Here is a 23,210-nt window from a genome sequence, read left to right as displayed (position 1 = left end):
TTCAGAAGAACAGAAGCATCAGCAGTGTGAGATCTATACACATCGAACTCATTCCACATACCTTTGATACCACCTAAGTGTTGAACAAATGACCTACTTCCTTGTTGCAAACCAGCAATATCCTTTTAAGATGGAAGATTCAAGCAGCGTTGTTTTGATTACCATACATCTCATTGACATTCTTCCAGGGATGAAATGATGACTCTAAGTAGCTGAAGATCTCAGCAAGCTTCCTCTCCATGGAGTTGAGGATGAAGGAAAAATTTTGTCCTAGCTAAGAACAAGTATGAACATTTGAATACACATGCAAGCTATTAACACTTTAAAGTAGGCATGCATCCAAAAACAATTCATAAAACCCATGACTTTCAAAGCCTAGTATATGGTGAACCAAAATAAACTCTTTAACAACATTAAAGAGAAGTAAAGATTTAGTGATTCTTTACCCTTGAAGCTCATCCTTGATTACACAAGGGATTCACCCAAGTGGAGGGCCTTCAAGTCACCTCCAAGCTCCTTGAATCCTCCTTGTGTTTTCCTCCCTTTAGTGCTCCTTTGATGATTTGAGGAAAAAGGATTTGTTCTCCAAAACACCAAAAGCTTGATGTCTCTAAGTCTCTTCACCAAGGATGTATCTTGTGAAGATGATATGGATGACTAAGGAAAGAAGAGATTGCTAGATGTCCCTCCCCTTAGTGGCCGGCCTCCTTAGAAGAAAATGGAGAAAATGTTTCACCCAATTTCAACAAGAAGAACCCTCATTAGAAAATAGCTATAAAGTTGTATTTATAACCTTTTCTTTGGTGAGTGGCAAACTTGTAATTAAGCAAACTTTGCCCATCCACCCTAATGGCCGGCCATCCTTTGTTATTGGGCTAATTTGCCCATTTTGTTTTAGTTGTCATACAACTTAAACATAATGGGCCTTGTGGACCAAAACGCTTTTGGGCCCCGAAACCCAAAACCAACATATAAGCCCAATACGAACCTTTCGTATAATTAATTAACTAATTAATTAATCTTGACCATTCTTCAATTAAACCATTTAATTGCTTATCCATCTCATTTAATTTCTTCACATACATCCTTACTCGGTGTACGATCCATTAGGTTCTATTTAGCGAGGCAGTGGGCGATGTTACTCTTAACGATCGATTGTGAATTGAAACCACATTTCAATTCTCCCTTTTTGTTGATTAGTGTTTGCTAACCATTAGGGCTTCCACAAACCATGAGTGACGCCTAGCAGCATATCATGATTACCCAAGCTAAGTAGAATTGGTTGGAGAACCTATCCAGTTACAACTACAATGCAATACGGTCCTTCTCTAATACAATACTCTTAATCACATTGTTTAAGTGATAGTTTGTTTCATGTCTACTATCCAATGTGATACTTTCCTATATGATTCCCTTGAATATGATTTGGAACAAACTTCCTAAGTCATATTCATTTGCTTTGGCCAAAGACTTTAGAATCATATCTTAGAGTATTCTCCCTCCACCATGGAAGGTTAGAGATCCCTTGTTGTGCATTCATATGCCTACATGACTAGATAGCTTGACCCCAACAATGCCGTGGACACTCCAAAGGAATGCCGTTGACAGGATCAAAGATCAAGGACCTAATCATTAGACATCGATGATGTCTCAGGTCAAAGGACTACTTTGCATATTGCAACCTTAGAGTTCATACATGACATGTATGTTCGAACTCTCTTTTGATCGTCGTTCAGTGAACTCGAGTACTCTTTCGAGCACCTATGTGTTTGTCTTAGTGTCCAACACCAAATGACTTGAGACTAGTTATACTCACGATTGAGTCAACATAACACATACTAGCCTTAGCGGATTGTCAATGCCCAATTAGCAATCCTATGGCTAGGAACGTTTTAGGAATGAACATAAGAGAAAGGTCTCGATAATCTAACTCATTAGATCACTTATCTCTTAGAACAAATACATTCCTTGGATTCCCTTATTGCTTAAACACATGATACAATAAATAGTGATTAACAATAAGATTTGCCCTTCATTAAACATATAAAAGTTTAATACAATAAGTATTCCAAAAAGCTATTACATCAAATGAGTGGCTTTGTGGGCATACTTCCAACAGAGGAGCCAAGACATGACAAGTTGATCCTTGCATAGCCATTTCTCATATAAGGGTGAAGGGATTACAGGTGCCTGGATGGTTCCATTAATGTAACCAAGCTTCGATCTTCCACCACGAGCAAGTGTAACTACTCGTGACCATGGAAGGTAGTTGAACCCATCCAGTAAAAGAGTTTTTGGTTGGGGCTAACTTAATTCCACTTCAGTAAAATTTGAAGTGGGTGAAACACTAGAACTTTCAGCATCAAGACTGAAAGGATTTTCCTCAGTCATTTAAAAGAGCTATAGGAAGAAGAAGAGGTTGAAGAAGATATGCATAGATACCATGTTGAATTTCAAGGTCTGTATAATGATTGTAGTATGATTGACAAGTGTGAAGGCTCCTATAGAGAGCCAAGAAAACCGGCTACAAAACCAATAGACAAAGAACATGCAATCCTTGTTTACAACAACTACAACAATCCCATGCTTATGCCCTAAAAGCCGGACACTCCCTACGCACAAATTACAAGTAAAGTAACCCTAAAATTAAGGACAAGGTTGAGGAGTAGGAAGGATGATTGACAAGTGATGATAAGTAGGTAAAGGTTGTAGTCATCACTTTAACCCACGACTAGCTATAATGATAGTTACAACCTATCCTTATAATCTATTTCAATAAAATCACATGGACTTGTCTATTAAGACTAAAATAATTAAATCCTTTGGGAAGAATATTACCCTAAAAGATCAGAGAGACATACTTGAGACAGGCATTTTATTATGCGGGTGATTAATTCAACATGCATTTGTGGATGAAGTACTCTTTCATAGCTCCAAGTTTTCTATACCACTGGCTATCTTTGCTTCTTTTATTTCATGTCCAAATTGATAAGACAATCGATGTAGGGAAAATCTCAGTAGTTGGCGTGACCGGTCTTCGAGACATTAGCATTTGAAGGTTCACATGGCACTGTCTTTCAGTCATCACTAAGACTCCTCAGTAGTGATTGAGACTTTGTATCTGTTGAATCGCATGGAGCCTAAAATTTAAATATGAAAATAGAAACAACTGATTTTGCTCCACATATTTTGCCTAATTGCTTGATGATATTTGGAAGACAAAACCATGTGATCACTCATCAGCCCTAGTTCCAGTTTATACCCCAGCCAGATTGTATTGTTTGGACCACATGTTTCTTTCAAGAGAGGAATCCTACACGAGCTTTTCAACTATATATACCGTATGACTGCGTTTATGACCGCCAACTTCAACTCTACAAACTCTCTAGTCTAAAAATTCTCAAGTACTTTTCCTTGATCTGCAAGTTCTATTTTCTGAACTTTCGATCTCGAGATCTTCAAAAATGGGTTTCCGTCTTCCGGCTGTACTTCCTGCTAAGAAACTTCTTAGGCGGTCCTTTTCAAATACAACCAGAGGAGCTTCAACTAATTTAGTAGATGTCCCAAAAGGTTATTTTGCAGTTTATGTTGGCGAGAACGAAAAGCAGAGATATGTAATTCCAGTATCATTCCTGAATGAGCCTGAATTTCAAGACTTGGTAAGTCAGGCTGAAGAAGAATTCGGGTTTGATCATCCCATGGGTGGTCTAACAATTCCCTGCAGACAAGATGCCTTCCTTCATCTCACTTCTCGCTTGAATACTTTGTGAGAATGCATAATTGAAAGTCTCTATATTACATGAACAAAAAATTTTGTACAGTAGACAAACTCAACATTCTGTAATTTTTTTTCCATGGCAAGTGAACCAAATGTCTCCCTGGATTATGTAGAAATCCAGCAACTTTTAATTTGGTACTAATAGTTTTTGACTAATAGTTTTTTACTGCATAAAATACATTTGTTGCCTTCTTTATCTTGTGGAACTTCATTCGTTATTCATTTGCCAAATTTAACATGGTTCTGTTTTCACTTACTGGTTTACAATCATTTTACACAATTTTTTTCACATTTACAAGCATCAAAATCTATGCTCGTGTGATGAATCATATGATTTAACCCTAAAGGATCTCACGGGTGATCATTTAGCGTCTCCTTGCTTTTCTTAGGCTGTCAAGCATCCAAAATGGCGTCATGACATGCATGAGTAAATAAATGCCTTACTCTGTAATCAAACATGGTCCCTTGTTCCTCCTCGACATAGTTAGAATAATGTTGGATGCAAATGGATTTTTTCATATCAAGCGACATTTAGACGGTTACATAACGCTACAAGCCTCGTATGTAGCCAAGGGTTTTTATAAGCGTCCTGCATTGACTATCTGAAACATTTAGTCTTGTTGTGAAAACCAACTACTATTTTTCCCCATCCTGGCCGCTTCATCAGTTAGACACGAAAAATGCCGTTCTAGCTACATGGTTATCATCACGAAGATGCCTACATGATTCAACCTTCGAGGTTCATGGACCCTGCTTGTCCGCTTTATATTTGTCATCTTCATAAATCTCTATATGACCTCAAACAAGCCCCTCGTACTTGGTTTCAACGGATTAGTTCCTTTTTGCTCTACAATGGTTTTTGACAGCCAGGCTGATTCTTCTCTGTTTATATTTTGGCATGCTTCTTCTACTATTTACTTGTTACTATATGTTGATGACATTGTTGTTACTGGCAGCTTTCATGATCTTCTCACTCAGTTTACTGCTTTTCTTGGTCGATGGTTTGATATCAAAGATTTGGGATCTAAGTTATTTTTTGGGCTTACAGCCAGCCTCCACGCTGCTTGCCGCTAAAATATCTCTCACTGCTTCCAATGGGTCCCTCTTGGCGTCTCCCACTTCGTATCGTGAACTTGTTGGCTTTTTACAGTACCTCACACTTACTTGCCCTGACATTTCATGTTGGAAAATATTAATATTTATGTTTATTTTAGTATTTGGGTTTTCCTTGTTAGTTTAGAATTTGGGCCTAACTCATCCTAATTAGGGCTTCTTAGGTTTAGTTCTTTAAAAATATTGCTTGTAATTTAGTTTGAGAAATAAATCATTCACAATGTAGCCTCTTGAAGTTTATGTAGCCATCTCGGCGATTTTATAGTGTTTGGTATCAATAATATTTCTAGTTTTGTAATCCGTTTGTTTGTTCATTGTGGTATGCGCACTCTGATATTCAACTTGGTATCAGAGCAGGTTCGATCCTTAGGGTTCAATCCGTTCTTATTGGTATCAATTTGTTTGCCTTTGTCACCTGCTGTTGCAATTTATTCGTCCTCGCCATCACACCGCACCCACAATCTGCTGCACCCGCGTGACTCCGTGATCTTCTTCCTACATCGTACTCGCAACCCACAAACCTATCACCTGCAACCCATCTGCACTCACTCCTGGATTCATCTCCGCCTCACTGACCTTCTGCACCATTCTCGCGGTTCGTATTCATCCCCAACAAAGCCCATATCCAAGAACCACTCAGATCGAGTTCGTCTCCCCTTGAAATCCTGTAAACCTGCATCTATTTCTGTTCCGCACCACACACTCGCTGTCTGCAACTTGAACCTGTATCTGCAATGTGCTAGTTTTGCACAAATTGAAGAAAAGAAAGAGAAAGATGGAAAAGGACAAAAGAAAATTTGGTTTGGTCCACACAGGCAACGAGAAGAAATTGTTGGTTTTTGGTTTTTTCTTTGGGCCCACGTTTGATATTGGGCATGTGTTTGGAGCATGTAATTGTTAACTGTAATGATTGCTCGAGTGCTTGGACTGGTGATCACTCGAGTGACATTGCGAAAGTTAGTTTTTTTGTTTTTTGTTCATGTTTGTTCGAAAGTTGGAATTTGCATTGGCATTGGCATCGGTATCGACATTGGCATCGGTATCGACATTGGCATCGGCATCAGCATCGGCATCGGCATCGGCATCGGCATTGGCATTGGTATTGGAATTGGCATTGGCATGGGCATTGGTATTGGAATTTGGCAATTGTATTGGCATTGGCATTTGGAATCTTGCACTTGCATCGAAGAAATTTTCATAGAAATTGGCATCAAAAATTAGCATAATGAAGCTTGCATCCACATCTGCTTGTTGGCAAACTCATGTCGTGTACCGCCATGAGTTTGACTGGGGGGGGTGTTGGAAAATATTAATATTGTTTTCCTTGTTAGTTTAGGATTTGGTTCTAGCTCATCCTAGTTAGGGTTTTTTAGGTTTAGTTCTCTATAAATATTGCTTGTAATTTAGTTTGAGAAATAAGGCATTCACAATGTAGCCTCTTGGAGTTTATGTAGCCGTCTTGGCGATTTTGCAGTGTTTGGTATCAATAATATTTCTAATTTTGTAATCTGTTTGTTCATTCATTATGGTATGCGCACTCTGATATTCAACTTTTCATTTGTTGTCAATACTGTTGCACAATTTATGAGCTCACCTCGCACTGCTCATATGATTGTTACCAAATAGATTCTTCATGATGTCAAAGGAATTTTGGCGTCACCTTGATTCCACAACTTGCTTTTGCTACCTTGTCTACTTATTCTGATGTTAATTGAGCCAGTTTTCCGAATACTCATCGTTCCACCATTGTCTATCTGATTTACCTTGGCTACAGTGGCGGATCCAGGATTTTTAACTCGGGGGGTCCCAATAATAAAGGTCAAAAATTTATAGACAAAAATAACATTGAGAAGTTAAATATAATACATTTCATTCAAAAATCATATGCAAAACATCATTACAAGCTATAAAATCCTAATTCAAGCGTCCACGACGAGGTTTCATAGTCTAAAAATGTTCCATGATAGCTTCATTACCAATACATGAAAAAACATCTTTCTCAATGTAAACAACTAAGGTGTCACTCAACCATTGATCTCCCTTTTGTTGCAAAGTTGACCATTGATGATATTCATATCGGAAAATGTCCTCTCTACTGAAGCGGTTGCAACCGGTAAAACAAAAAACAAGCAAATATACATATGCAAATGTTTTATGAGTATACAAACATAAAACATATCAACAATCATATCAATAATAGACTAAAAATCTCCATCAATGTCTAATATAATTTAATTGAGATTAGATTAGAATTCCAAAAAACTTACTTTAATTTTGAACCAAATAGTGGTGGAGTGGAGAATTGAAACAGGTGGAGGTATGATATTTGATTTATGTAATTATAATATAGGATTGGGTCATGGGTGGGATTAGAAATTTAGGGTTTTGAAATGGGGGGAAGGAGGGAACCAAATAATGGGGAATTGGGGGAAAAGCAGCGGAGAAAGAGAGAACTCTAGGGAAAGATGTGGGGCTCAGGGGCTGGGCTTTAAAATTAAAACAATATGGAGTCATCAATCATGGCCCATGACTCATGGACAAAAGACAGTGTTTTTTGTCTCCCTATTTTTTTTTTTATAAACTTAAAACAATTGGCCAAAATACTACCGTTTTGGACCAATTGTTAAAAACCCCTATTTTCTTTCTTCTTCCCCGCTGTCTTCTTCTTTGTTGCAACCTGCAACCTGCAACCTGCAATCTGAAACCTGCACAGCAGCACAGACCTCGTGTTTGAGGGGTCCTCCGGAAAATTTCTAACATCAATTTAGGGTCATCAAGGGGTCTTGGGACCTCCCAGGTCCCTCTGTAGATCCGCCACTGCTTGGCTACCAATCTTATCTCTTGGTGTTCCATAAAGTAGTCGACCGTTGATCAGTGCCAAATCGGCATATCGGTCTCTTGCTCATGCAATGTGATGAGACCACCTGCCTTTGTTTTCTTCTCCATGAGCTATGTGTGTGACTCTCATTCCTCTTTTTGCTACTGCATTGATTAAAACCTTATTTATTTTCAATTTTTTATCAAGGTCCTTAGGTATTTATAAACATCATTAATTATTTCAATAAGAAAATATTTTTTATTTCTAAATATATTATTAGAAATGTTACATTTGGTATATTTATATTTATGACTAAATTTATATGTTAATAATTATGTGGGTATATTATTTCTTGCTATAATTTTGTGAAGAACAATATTACCCTAATATTTATTTTATATGTATTTATTTTATGTTTTTAAATAAATCAATAGTTATTTTTTAAAATATGTTAATAATTATGTGGGTACATTATTTCTTGCTATAATTTTGTGAAGAACAATATTACTCTAATATTGTCACATCCCGCCCTGGGCCCCCACCACATCCCGAGCTCGACCATAACACAATATTGTCCACTTTGGGCCCTGACCACGCCCTCACCGTCTTGTTTTTGGGAACTCACACAAGAACTTCCTAGTGGGTCACCCATCATGGGATTGCTCTCGCACGAACTCACTTAACTTCGGAGTTTCGATGGAACCCGAAGCTAGTGAGCTCCCAAAATGTCTCGTGCTAGGTAGAGATGAAAATATACATATAAGGCTTACATGATCCACACCCCAAGACAATGTGGGATGTTACAATCCACCCCCCTTAGAGGCCCGACGTCCTAGTCAACATATTTCTGGTCAGGGATTGGCTTTGATACCAAATTGTCACATCCCGGCACGGGCCCCCACCACATCCTGGGCTCGACTCCACCGTAGCACAATATTGTCCGCTTTGGGCCCCGACCACGCCCTCAATGTTTTGTTTCTGGGAACTCACACGAGAACTTCCCAGTGGGTCACCCATTATGGGATTGCTCTCGTGTAAACTCGCTTAACTTCGGAGTTCCGATGGAACCCGAAGCTAGTGAGCTCCCAAAATGCCTCATACTAGGTAGAGATGGGAATATACATATAAGGCTTACATGATCTACACCCCTGGACGATGTGGGATGTTACAAATATTTATTTTTAAGTATTTATTATATTTTAAAAATATTATTTGAATTTGTTTAAATTTCATGATTTGTGGGACATTAAATGCATAAATGCATGAGTTAAATCTCTTAAATAATGTTAAGGACCTCGATCAAAATATTTAAATTAACAAGGTTTCAGTCTAACAATTAGGTTGGTTAGGGAATGGAACCAAAATGACCATTTTCTATCTTACTGCATTGCGACAACCTTAGTGCCGCATATTTGGCCTCCAGTCCTATTCATCATGCTCGCCCACGTACTATCGGCCTTGATTATCATTTTGCTCATGAAAAGTGGCACATAGATCAGCCTGCTAAATTACTCACCAAAGCTTTTCATCAACCGCGTCATTGTGTTCTTTGCTCCAAACGTGTCCACGCAAGCGCGTCCAATTTGCAGATTGGGTGGTGTGGGGTGTTAGATTAAAGGAAATTAATCCAGGCAAATATCCGTAGATATGGAATGTATTATAGGAATGTAATTCTCAATTATAATTAGTGTAAGATTCCTTCTTAAATAGGGATTGGGAGCATTTTTACTCACCACCATAAACTATGGTGTATGCTCACCATACCTAATCAATTGACACGTGTCATTTCACTTAATCTTGGTTAATTTTTTTTCAAAATTGAAAAACTAACATTTAATGTGAAAGTTAACTAGAGTTATGTGAAATAACACGTGTCAATTGATTAGGTGTATAGTGAGCATACACCATAGTTTATGGTAGTGAGCAAAAATGCTCCCAATAGGGATTTATGTAACCCTCTATATTATAATATTTTCACACATCAAGGAATCATATTTCTACATTAGCCATTAAAATTAAATGAGTAAGTTGGTCATAGTGAATTTTTACCCCCTAAATAAATGGTACTCCTGCCAAAAAGAAAATCTTTGCAGAACCAAGGTTGAATATTATCAATTTTGAGATACCTTCTGTCTTGTACCTTCCATAATTTAGTAGCTTTTATAGTTTAAGTTAGGTAATAATTGAGATCATCTCTCTTTCCGTTAAACTATTTTGTTACAGAGATGATGAAAGATGTAGAAAGATATTGGATTAAGTTGTACTTCAGACTTGAGTAATTATCCCATTATGATCTCTTTTAGTTGCTCTGAGAATACCGAATAAATATTTTCGCCAAATACTCGATGGACGAAAGATTGCTGTTATAATTTATGCATATATAACAGATTCCAGCCTGCTGATTAAAGCCAAATGGAAATTGCTTGGAAATACCAATGAGTTCGTCGATCATTTTACACTGCAAAACTTACATGTTTTCAAAATGGTTTAATCAAACAAAACACATGAAGATGAAGTGCACTTGACTTAAGTGCTAATTGTGTTATAAGACTACACCAACATGATTATCTCTTCTTCTTTTTTTATTGTCAAACGATAGATTTTGTTAGATTAGATGTTAAATTAGTCACCGACAAGATTCGAACCTACGCTGTCTGCAAGGGTTCAATTCCTTTCCATCACTATCATAAAAGGCCACTTGCTACAAACATGGTTATCTCATTGCAACGTTTCTAGTGAAAAAGTTGGTAGAGGAGGAGTTTGATTGTTAAATGAAGTTGGGCCTAGCCTGATGGTGGTTTGAATACGAGCATGCGCAATTTAAATTGGATTTAGCTTTTGAAGAGAGATTCTTAATCTAATTTTGATATGTATTGTTGGCCTATTGTCTCACAACCTTAGCTTTTAACGTTAACGGTTGTCTATCATATTCATTGAAACTGGTCTTCAGTTTTTCCTCTCTTTCCCTACTTCATTACTTACGCATTTTTGTAGATTCATTGCGTTAGCACGTCTTCAAACCCTTTTGGACTTTTTAGATGAGAAAATGCGCACCAAAATGGGATGGAATAATCAGCCAACTATTTAATGGATCAATGAACACGGACTGAGAAGAGGAAGGCAGACCAACAAAAACCTAAGTATAAAAATTAGGGAACTTTAACCAAAAGTTTCCGGTACTGTTCACTTTAACAAAAAACCACATTTTTACACTAAAAGTTAATCCTGATTCTATTCACCTTAGCCTTTATTTTGTCCTTATCATTAAAACTCAAACTTTTCAAACCATTTTCATTAGTTTTCCCTATAAATTACTCAAATCGATGACTCAGTAACTGAAAATCTCAAAATTAACAAATCGGGTGACCAACAACCATAAAAGAATTTTAAACAAAAGGAAAAGCCAAATCGGATGGGGGAAATAAAAAAAGGACGATGCTGTGAGAAAGAAGAGGAAGCAAAAGAAGTTAGAGAGAGAGCAAAGTAGGTCGTTGGAACAATAACTTTTATAGAGAAAAACTAGTTTTTTCAATCCGAGGAAAGTGCTTCTATCGTCTATGCAACATTAGCTGTTGATAAGGAGTTGCAACCAGACAAGGTGAAAGAAAAATGTTAGTTTCCAACTGCAAGCTTTCAATGCACTTTGAGGCTGCTGGGGTGAGATTTCTTCAAGCATGGTATAACACATAATTGAAAAGTTGGTGTTTGAGGAACCTTTCAAAGCAAAACAAAAAAAAAAAACAAAAAACAAAAAAAAAACAAAAGGTACTCTCTCTTTCATTCAGCATGAATAGTCCCTTGCATGTCAATCAGCGCAAACCTTGCTTCGGAGGTACCCAAGTCCGTTCCGAGATAAAGTCGCCCCACCCCCCAATTGAAACACCCACTTGAGCTTCATCATTACCACTTCCAACAACCATTGGTACTGTTGGACCTCTTGGCCGCCATCTCGGTCTTGTATGCTTGTTCTTCACGCCATTACACAACCCATTTCTTGAAAACTTCATCTGTAGACTGAACATCCCTGAAGCATCAAATACTTAACAGCTTGAATTTGATGCACAACTACTAAAACTACTTGGTGTTGGTGATGAGAGAGAGAGAGAGAGAGAGACCATGTGTATGCGTACGTGTGTGTTGGGGATGGCGACCATGGAAACATGAAGGAGGTTGCATTTGCAGCCATGGAAAAAATGCTATAAATGGATGTAAAGATCATTTTACATTTTGAAATGGGTTTGGGAGGATAGTTTAGGTAATAACTCTGGGTTTTAAGAGATATTAATTCTTACATAAAAATTAATATGGGTGTAAATAGTAAGTTGGATGTAGAGAGAGGTTACATGGGTTCAAATATAATTTCCCTTGTATGTTTTATCACAAAACCGGCCAATGTCAGATATGAACTTAGCCAAGTCAGCTAAAGCAGTGTGATCATCGCTCTTGACCCAAGTTTAAATCCCTCTTCCCAAATTTTGGAGTGTAAATTACAGTATCGTCTGTGAAAGAAAAAAAACCACAAACCCACTCCGTGCAGATGCAACCTCGAGTAAGCCTAAACACACAAACACCAGAAAGTGTAATCAGATGTAGTGTTTTCTATCAAATAACGCAAAACGTTCAACATTTATCTCATGATTTCAGGAAGAGGAAACTCTCCTTTGATGTCGACTTCTCACAAACTTGAATGAATTACAGTAATTTGTACTTTTTCCCGCATTCCACACCAATAATAATCTGAAGCTGAGGAGAAAGACGATCCGTCTCAGAACATAACCATGTCAATCTGTCTCGGCACACAATCGCACGAAAAAAGCTTTCATTTCTTTTGGATTTTATTGTTTCAATTGTACACAGGGTCTCGTGTATAAGAACTGGGTAACCTAGCTACGGTGACAAACAGTACAAGCAACTACAGGTCGACCGCAGGATGCCAAGCATCATCCATGGCCTGGGACAACGGAGAGGACCGAATAATGTTCTAACTGGCAACCTGCTGCAATGGAGGCCAAGCCATTTCATCATCTGTGTGGCCCTGAATGAGAAAATCAGAACAATTTTTCCTGCACCCATGGTTATATGGGTTTCGGAACCGCCCATCTGGACCACGAAGATACCCATAACGAATAGCATTCGCCAATTCGTTGGTGGTGATATTTCGAGCTATCTGTTTCAAAGATGCAACGACATCATCAGTATATTCTCACTTACTTGCAGGAGTTTAAAAGACAATAATTGTAAATACATCTGTACTAAACTAATCAAGTCTTATGAAAAGATCAAATTCAGCACATACCAAAGTGAAGGTACAAAATATTAAAGAAAATTAACTATACAACAACAAAGCCTTTTCCCACTAAAGAAAATTAACTATAACGAGAAAAAAAAAAAAGACAACCAAATTTTGCGACATCGAATTCATTAATTAATCCACATCAGTGATTTTGTTTCTCTTGTCAGTATTCTCTTACAGGATGTGAAAGGGGGCATAACTTTCTTATCAATTGCTATATGTTCCCACAATTTTTTCCCATTATTTAACGGGTTCTTCAATCGCTATTTATCCAGCCCCAAAGAAAAAATCTCAAGAAAGAAGGAAAAGGAGGTAAATAAAAGATAAACCGTATTCCAAATTAATGACCGTATGGGCTGGTTAATCCTTGAATGCAACTGAAAACTAGTTAATCCATTTCGAGAGTATAATTCCCATCTCAGAAGATGTAGTTTTCACTTATTAGGAGGAACACATGTTTTGTCTTTGCTAACTAAAGCTAAAATTTATGTAGTGAGGGTTCCATCAATTACCTGAGTTGCCTGCGCCGTTGTCAGGGTAGTAACAGCAATTAAAATAATTACGTCCACCAACAGAAAAGCAACAATACTAGGATATTGAACTACCACACGACGAATCCATGATTCTTCTGTTCGCAGTCCTGGCAATGCACCCCAAATCCCTGTCATAGTGAAAAGACAGCTGTCATCTAGTAAAAAAATGAAACAGTTCATCACAAAGTTCATAATTTCTGCTACCCACATACTTTGAACTGCAACAGCAGTAGAAATGAGTGACGTCAAAGTTCCCAGGCAGATAAGTATAAAGAAATCTCGCTTGTTTCTCTGCAAGCAAATAAAGAGATAGTGAAGCTGGTGGAAACAATTGTGACCTCAAGTATCCATATCAAAGTTATATTGACTTGGACTGTGATGAAGTTAGCACTACTTACCTTTCCAACACAATTAGATATCCATGGACAATGATGGTCAAACTGTTCTACGCATCGGTTACATGAGGGGCAGTGTTTAGAGCGAACAGGTCTAATTATCTGAAGCAAAAGAATGTCATAAATCCATGACATTAATCAAATCTACAAAAATTATATGCACCATAAAGATATCCCAAAATACTATACTATTTAACATCCTCTTTGAAAGAAAATAGGTCATCAAGTTAACCTTGCAAGTGGGACAAAGTTGAGACCAATTTCCCATCCATACAGCGGAATTGTTCAAATCAACGTTCAACAAAGGATCCTGAAAAATGTTGGCGCACTGTTAGTAAGCTAAGTTACACAAGTTTACAAGTCAACCATACCCCATCAGGAACTGCGTTTCTGAGCATTGCAAAGTAGAGTACAAATGTTTTTACCACATATGCACGCATAATGCTCGAGCATGTATTGTCACATCATCTATTTTTCAATTGCATTAGATGGGTCCCCTTTATTAACTGGTCACATAAATATTTCCGAGGGAAACTGACTTTTCATGCATAATTCCAAAATCAAGGGTTCTTTTGTTCTATCAGAATAGTTGATCTTTGAGTTTGGGGAAGAAGGTGAAAGTCTTCTGTAGTTGCAGAACGATTGCTAAGTTTTCAGTGATGTGCTTGGAAACAAGAATAAGGATCTTTGAAAATTTTGATGGGGAGGATGTACAGTTTTCTTTACATGACAATTCCTCGATTTTGGACCTCACTCAGTTTCGTTTCTTCCAAATTTTGTGATACATGATATTTTTTACTTATGCTGCTATGCACATGTGATGCTGTCACTAAAGATGCACTTAACATTTTGCAATCATATGAGATTTAAACTATCAACCTAACTAAGTTCGAATTAAGTTTCATGCCTACCACCTTCTGTTTTACAGAAACTGATGGCTTCAGGAAAAAAAAAAAAAAAAATATATATATATATATATATATATATATATATAAATTGTTAAAGATAGTCATTAGAATATCTATAAATTGTTACAGTTAGTCATCTGAAAACTACTTATATTGAACGTAGAAATGATAAAGACTAAACAGAAACATTGCATACCTCTGTATTTATACGATTGCTTAAATCCCCTGCTCTTTTGATGTAACCTGGATCTTTACTGCAAGCAAATGTGGTAGATAATTGTTTAATGACATCACAAAAACAAACTACAACAGAAGATTCGTGGTAGATGTATAAAGCACATCTACTATTAAGGTATAAATTTGCCAAGCTAGTAATGTCTCTTGACAATGTATAAGATATATTAGGTTCCTCCAAAAAAGGAATGGGTGGGGTTATCTGGTGGCTGTGGAAAAAACGAACCCTAAGTGCTAAGTGACTACTAAATTGTCCAAACCAGAAGTTCAAGTATCAAGGCATATTCAAATTTTCTTACTGAAACTAATGCAAAATACCCATTTTAGAGAACTGGAGAAGATAAAAACAAAATTTTAATTTGAGTTTAATTTTGGATTCTAGAAAAAGGATTACCTGCTGCACCTGTAGAACATAATCAAGGAACCCACTGCTAATGAAATGGCAGTCCATCCCCAGATACCGACAGCAGCAGTAACCTTTGTCAGATTAGGAGCTAACATGGGTAAGTATGAAGTCAGTGAGGAATGACTAGCAAGGGAACTCAATCTATCTGAAATCTAAAGGAAAACTGGAACAAGCTTTACTACCTGCAAGGACAGAATTCATAAAGAGAACTGTCTGAAAGACTATTATACACAACAAGACAGGTGCGTAACCAATATCCGCCATCTTCCCACTGCAAAATTTGTCTCTCCAGCAGTTGCTATGAGCCCGCTGCTGGTTAGCCTACACAAGATACAAAATCACTCTTTTTCTAACTAACATGATAATATTATAAACATTCCTATTCAATTAATAGTTAACAGAATGTTGTAGAATATAATTCCCCCCTTCACATATACTTTTCTCATGAGAAGAATCGAAGGATATACATAAGGATACATCTGATATGACATCTATATTTACAATAACTCCTGCAAGTCTTCCAGAAAAGAGAAAACAAATTCATGTTTGGTGAGGCATGTATGTAAGTTATGGAAGGTACATGAGAACCACTAACCAATTTGTTTACCTTATATATGTACTATACATGACACTGAATTCTCAACAAAGAAAAGAAAATGTGAATAATAACAAACGCCAAATCTATGAGAAGAACCCATAAGTTATGCAACCATTGCAAAATTCGGTCCTATATCAAAACCTCCTCCCAAACTCAACCTCATATTCCCATATCTGCGTTTCAAGTCCCGTTAGATTTGGTGATGAGAAAGCTACCAGAAGTGCTACAAATATAAAGTTACGTACAAGGAAAAGAGCGACACGCTGATGACCTTTATCAGATGCAATCTGAACAGGCGTAAAACCAGCATTGTCTTTCACAGTTAATTCCTGCTTAGTGCCAGCATAGACAAGCACTGTGCAAGCCTCCACGTTCCCACTTAAAGCTGCCCAGTGCAAAGGGGTACAACCTAATACAAATGGTATACAAAAGTCATCAGACCACAAAGCAGATCACCAAAAAGAAGAAATAAGCATGATTGAAATTCATCTTCTTCAATATAAAAGAGTATTATTTACAGGCTAAGGTAGCAACTTCATGATCATAGTTGTCCTGTATTGCATTATTTGATACCCATCACGAGACATGTTTAATCACTCTCTTCTACTTAGGCTAGGTTTGACATATTACATAAACGGCTGATGTATAAATTTACGGGTGCCTTTATTGGCACCCAATTTTTAGTTAAGTTCACCCAATTAATTTAACAAATTATACTTCCAATTTTACTCTTATCGAATGACCAAAAAGGACATAAACCATTATCATTTTCTCAACCCCAAAATTGAAGTTTGAAAGCACTCAAGCACAACACAGATGAATGAATAATTATCTGTTTTGTCCTCTCACCCATATCCATCGAACACTTTCTGAGATAATTGAGAAGGTATTCTAATTAATATTATTAAAACAGAAATTAGCAAGTGGTTGTGCTTCTCAAGCATCAGTGGAGTAAGAGCTGTAAATTCCTTGATAAATCATTTCAGCCAGCTTTTTACTTGCATGATTTAAGCCGAGACCAAAGCTTTATATGAAGAAGATAGAAAGCCTTGGAAATATTTTTGTATTGTTGATTTTTTTCAGTAAAGGTATTGTTCGCTTGATTTTCTGCAGCATAAGGGTCAAAATTGAAGGAATTGATGCATAAAATTCTGACCCAAGCTACTGAACATGAATCCAAATATCCAGGCAACCAGGCCCAAACCATAAAGTTACACCAAACGGGACATATTCAAGATGATATCCCTTGGTGTATGCTTTTCACAAATGATATAGATGAAACGCAAGAGGTAGTAAACGCTAAGCTTAAACATTAGGGGGAGGTGTTGGAATCTAAAGGTCTCCGCCTAAGTAGGTCAAAGACGAAGTATATGGAGTGCAAGTTTAGTGGGAATGAGGGGTTCAAATGAGATAGGGGTGAGGACTGGAGATCAGGAAGTACCAAAGAATGCAAACTTTCTTTATCTTTGATCTATGTTGCAAAGGAATGAAGAATTGGATGAAGATCTCAACCATAGAATACAAGTTGGATGGACGAAGTAGAAGAGTGCATCAGGTGTGTTGTATGACCGTCATATGCCAATAAAGCTCAAGGGGAAATTTTATAAGACGATAATAAGGCCAACAATGCTTTATGGCACGGAAATTTGGGCAATCAAGCATCAACACATGCAAAAAATGAGTGTAGCAGAGATGAGAATTCTTCATTGAATGGGTGGAAAGACAAGCCTTTTTGGTGTCTGAGTTCACTTCTGTTGCAGTGGGTGTAGAGATGGGTGAGTAGTTGGGATAGCTTTGGAATGTTAAATGTTTGTAATTTCTTAAAGAAGATGGGTTAAACTTATTAATTTGGGTGGACTTGACTAAAAGTTGGGTGCCAATAAAGGCACCCTAAATTTAATTGTACTTTTTTTTTTTTTTTTTTTTTTTTTTTTAAGAGTTTAATTGTACTCTTAAAATAATCAGAACACAACAATATTGGGTGAATAGTGCACATTTAGTGTACCTTCTTTATCTTGCCTCCCTTGGCATGCATCTCTAAACAGAAGTAATCTAACTGTATCTGCAAAACCTTTATATGCGGCCCTGGTTGAAAATATAATAAATTAAAATAATTTTCATGTAGACAATCTCACAACAAAAACTTCCTGTTTCCACATACGTAAGACTGCTGCACAGATCATAATTTGATCAATGACCTCAAATCAGAAAAAACTTGTTTTGCCAATCAGATGAAGACCTTTTTCCATTTAAAGGCTCAGCCAAAAATACAGATCACCAAAATAGACCAATCAAATAATTAGAAAGGAAAATGTAGACAAGTCAAGGTATTACATGCATACTGAAAATATTAACAAAACGGAAAAGAAGTTGGATGCTAGTATTATGAACAAACCAAATCTCGAAAGAACTAATACTGGTGCTATATATAGATGTACATAATGAACCACATCTGATAATGAAAGCTTTGTGGAGGGGTACAGACTGCTATTGCACCCCCGCAAGTCCTTACCAGACACCAAGAGTCCTTCCATGGTTCCAATACCAATCTGAATACCTCCACAAGGGGTCACACAGTTAGACGGTAGGTATCAATTAGCTATTTCCATTTTCCATAAAAGCAATAATAACTACTTCAATTGTTTATTCACTCATTCTTTACATGTGTGCATAAAACAACGTGGATATGAATAGATTTAAAGGAAAACTAATGAAAATGGCTTAAAAACTTTGAGTTTTAAAGATAAGGAAAAAATAAAGGGTAAAGTGAATAGTACCAGGTTTGATTTTTTAGTGTAAAAATGTGGTTTTTCGTTAAAGTGAACAGTACCGTGGGCTTTTCGTTAATACTCCCTATTATCCATGACAGCCTATGTTTTGATGGAGAAAGTGAGAAAGCACGATGCCAATGTCACAGAATATCTATGAACACGTAAACCATGTCAATATGCCATAGTATAGCCCTTCAACATACCAATGAAGAGGACTCCTCCCCTCATTATCAGGTGCATCAAAATCAGCATGATATCTTGCAACAATGTGATTCAGAAAAGATGTTTGCCCATATTGAGCAGCAACGTGAACTGCCTGCAGTAGATTAAACAAGAGTTGAGAAAAACTAGTGGCAACAAGCATTCTTTGATTGCATCAATATAGGACTAACAGCTAATTTTAAAGTATACATCACCCACTAAAAATTAAATTCACACAACATATGACTACCTAAAACAATACAACAACAACAACAAAGCCTTTTCTCACTAAGTAGGGTCGGCTATATGAATCCCAGAACGCCTTTCCGCTCGATTCTGTGTCATGTCCTCCATTAGATCCAAGTACGTCTTTTCTTAGAGTTTCATCCAAAGTTTTCCTAGGTCTTCCTCTACCCCTTCGGCCTTGAACCTCTATCTCATAGTCACATCTTCTAACCGGAGCGTCAGTAGGCCTTCTTTGCACATGTCCAAACCACCGTAACCGATTTTCTCTTATCTTTCCTTCAATTTCGGCTACTCCTACTTCACCTCGGATATCCTCATTCCTAATCTTATCCTTTCTTGTGCCCCCACACATCCAACGAAACATCCTCATATCCGCTACACCCACTTTATGTACATGTTGATGCTTAACCGCCCAACATTCTGCGCCATACAGCATCGCCGGCCTTATTGTCGTTCTATAAAAAATTTCCTTGAGCTTCAATGGCATACGACGGTCACACAACACGCCGAATGCACTCTTCCACTTCATCCATCTAGCTTGTATTCTATGGTTGAGGTCTCCATCTAATTCTCCGTTCTTTTGCAAGATAGATCCTAGGTAGCGAAAGCGGTCGCTCTTTGGTACTTCCTGATCTCCGATCCTCACCCCTAACTCATTTTGGAACTTGCACTCCATATATTTTGTCTCTGATCGACTTAGGCGAAGACCTTTAGATTCCAACACTTCTCTCCAAAGGTTAAGCTTCGCATTTACCCTTCCTAAGTTTCATCTATCAACACTATATCGTCTGCGAAAAGCATACACCAAGGAATATCATCTTGAATATGTCCCGTTAACTCATCCATTACCAATGCAAAAAGGTAAAGACTAAAGGATGAGCCTTGATGTAACTCAACAGTTATGGGGAAGCTTTCGGTTTGTCCTTCATGAGTTCTTACGGCAATCTTTGCTCCATCATACATATCCCTTATAGCTTGGATATATGCTACTCGTACTCCTTTCTTCTCTAAAATCCTTCAAAGACTGTCTCTTGAGACCTTATCATACGCTGTTTCCAAATCTATAAAGACCATGTGTAAATCCTTTTTCCTATCTCTATATCTATCCATCAATCTTCGTAAGAGATAGATTGCCTCCATGGTTGAGCGCCTTGACATGAACCCGAATTGGTTGTCCGAAACCCGTGTCTCTTGCCTCAATCTATGCTCCATGACTCTCTCCCAAAGCTTCATTGTATGACTCATTAGCTTAATACCCCTATAGTTCATGCAATTTTGTACGTCGCCCTTATTCTTGTAGATAGGCACCAAAGTGCTCTTTCCACTCATTTAGCATCTTCTTCGTTTTCAAAATCCTATTGAAAAGGTCTGTGAGCCATACTCTACCTAAAACAATATGACTATAAATATAATAATCACTTTATAAAAGAAATAATGCTACACATGATAATCACCAGTAAGGCAATAAAAGTTCCTACAATTGTTATTAGTTATTACAAGCAATGCTAAGAACATATGTATCTGGGTAAGCATGTATACGGAAAGTTCTCCTGCTAGGAACTCTGTAAACCTAAGGTGCTTGATCTTGCTGAATCTGGACCATAGATCAGTGTGGTTCATACCAAAATATTTGGTCCAGATTAATTGCAACGTAAACTTTTCTTTGTTTTCAGATTAGAGAACATTGCGATAAAGTATGGCAACATATCGTAGACAAGCTGCAGTGCCAAAACTGGTAATCCGCAATGCACCGCACCAAAGAAAGTTTGTGCATATGTACTTCATCTCGTTAGCATAGTACGTATGCAGCTGGTGTTGAAAACTGGGCTTCATTTTTGGTCGTTGGATTCAGCAGTTGGATACTTAATGGAAGTGAAACTACTGAAAACTACTTGTGACCCATGAATAACACGCTTGCTCCCTCGCCTCTGGAATCTCATCCAGCTCCCAAACCACGCCACCTCTCCACTCTCAATTCTTCATCTCCACCCAAATGCAATGGTGGAATTAAGGCTTTAAAGGTCCATTAGTGTCTGAAAATGATCTCAATCTCAATGAACTCAAACAATAGTTTTGGAAGAGAAAGAACATCAGCAACACATAAACAGATACAAGAATGAATAAAATTAGGAAGATCACTAGAACATACATGTCCCATATAACAGATATACAATATCAGGGCAAAACTATGGGGAAATAATTTTAAGGAAATACCTAGTTTATGTAATAAAATATATTTTTTTATTTCAAAATGGACAAACTCAACCGAGAAAATTAAAGATATTGGAAATAAACTGCATTAAAAGGAGAGAGGAAATGAGAGAATTACCCGGTAGCCATGTACATCAGCTGCCTCAACTCTAGCTCCATTCTGCAAGAGCACATCAGCCGCCGCAATTGCACCCTTCACGGCTGCCCAATGCAATGCTGTCTGATGTACATTTTCAGTCGCATTGACATCTCCACCATGCTTTGAACACATCAATACTAAGTACATTAATACCAAATAAGCCAACCTCACCACAGAATGGAGCAACCCAATACCAAAAGTAGAACAAAATAAAAACAGACATATGCTTCTTCAACAGCCAAAAAACCCACTGCAACTGTTCGACCACCCCCTGACACACACAAAAAATTCAAAATTTCCACACACAAACCCACTGCAAAACTCAACCTTTCCTCACAAACCCACCACAGAAATAGCTCAATCTGTATAAACCTACCACAGAAAACAAACTAATTCACAGAAATAGAAAAGGTTTAGGGCATAGATACCTGAATTATGTAGTGGGCAATATCGGGGAAGTTATTGAGAGCAGCCCAGTGGAGGGCGTAGTAGCCATGGACGTCTGGCTTGGAGAGAGAGGCACCGTCTTGCTCGACGAACTTTCTGAGTTTCTGAAAATCGCCATAAGCAGAAGCAGAGAAAACGTCGAACACGGGAACCTCGGGAGGGTTTTCCTGGGTTTTTGAGTCCGAAGACACCACCTCTATCTCTGAAGAAGCCATTGATGCAGAGCATAAGGGAGAATAATCAATCACTGTAATGAAGAATAAGAGAGGATAGGGTTTCTGGAGTGAATTGGGTATTTCTTCCTTAATTTTGAATTGGGGAATTCTACTTTCTTTACCCCTGTAGTAATGGTGAGTCGGTGACAGAGGTTTGGTTGCAAAATTGCATCACAAGGAGTCATGACTCACGACGGATACCTCAAAACATAATAATATTAATTTTTATCTTATGATATTTAATTAAGGAACTTTTATGAAAATGACTTGAGTTAAATTTATTTTAATCAAAAATTATATTCTAACTTTATTTAATAAAACAATTAAATTTTAATGAATAATCCCTTAAATTTTAATAAAAATGACAAAAAAATTAAATTTTAATGAAAAATGACATAATTTAAAAAAAATAAAAAAACAAAACAACCCGAACGCACAAGACTTGTATACTGTTTATGAAACTAAACACTATTTACAAAACTGCACTATTTATGAAACTAAACGGTACTATACTATTTACAAAAAACTTATAAAAAGGATTTCAAATCTTTATATTTTAATAAAAATTCATCAACTAACTTTATTTAATGATAAAGACAAAAATTTAATAAAAAAAATAACCTAAAAACCCCAACTTGCAATTGGGGCGTACCCCTCCCTTCCACACTCCACTTTTTTCTCCAACCTTTTTCTCCCATTGTCAGCCACATTAATAGATTTCTATTTTTTTTTTTTTTTTGGCTTAGAATAAGAAAAATACTTCAAATTGAATTACATTCTCTAGTTTTATTTTTGTGGTATTGCTTCCCAATAGTAGTCATAATGATGAGAAACTTTTCAATGTGTCCGGAACACGAGGTGTGACACACCCCGACCTGGAAAGGTCGAAGCATGCTGGCCGTCA

General features: G+C 37.2%; 2 protein-coding genes across 2 annotated transcripts; one reads left to right on the top strand and one right to left on the bottom strand.

The window, feature by feature from the left end:
- The first annotated feature begins 3,325 nt into the window (after window positions 1–3,325).
- Window positions 3,326–3,974, top strand: LOC103454162 (auxin-induced protein 15A-like). The gene has a single exon (XM_008393751.4). The coding sequence runs from the start codon at window positions 3,465–3,467 to the stop codon at window positions 3,768–3,770; it is 306 nt and encodes a 101-aa protein (XP_008391973.1). The 5' UTR covers window positions 3,326–3,464; the 3' UTR covers window positions 3,771–3,974.
- Window positions 3,975–12,287: 8,313 nt separating this feature from the next.
- Window positions 12,288–22,520, bottom strand: LOC103454161 (probable protein S-acyltransferase 23). The gene is made up of 13 exons (XM_008393749.4): window positions 22,073–22,520; window positions 21,624–21,764; window positions 19,051–19,163; window positions 18,082–18,161; window positions 16,322–16,485; window positions 15,661–15,799; window positions 15,467–15,566; window positions 15,035–15,092; window positions 14,163–14,240; window positions 13,934–14,032; window positions 13,748–13,826; window positions 13,515–13,663; window positions 12,288–12,876 (listed from the first exon to the last, which is right to left on the bottom strand). The coding sequence occupies exons 1-13, from the start codon at window positions 22,304–22,306 to the stop codon at window positions 12,691–12,693; spliced, it is 1,620 nt and encodes a 539-aa protein (XP_008391971.1). The 5' UTR covers window positions 22,307–22,520; the 3' UTR covers window positions 12,288–12,690.
- Between the last annotated feature and the right edge of the window lie 690 nt (window positions 22,521–23,210).

Source organism: Malus domestica, chromosome 05 (assembly GCF_042453785.1).
Source record: "Malus domestica chromosome 05, GDT2T_hap1".
NCBI classification, from domain to species: domain Eukaryota; kingdom Viridiplantae; phylum Streptophyta; class Magnoliopsida; order Rosales; family Rosaceae; genus Malus; species Malus domestica.
This window is presented reverse-complemented; position numbering and strand designations above follow the sequence as displayed.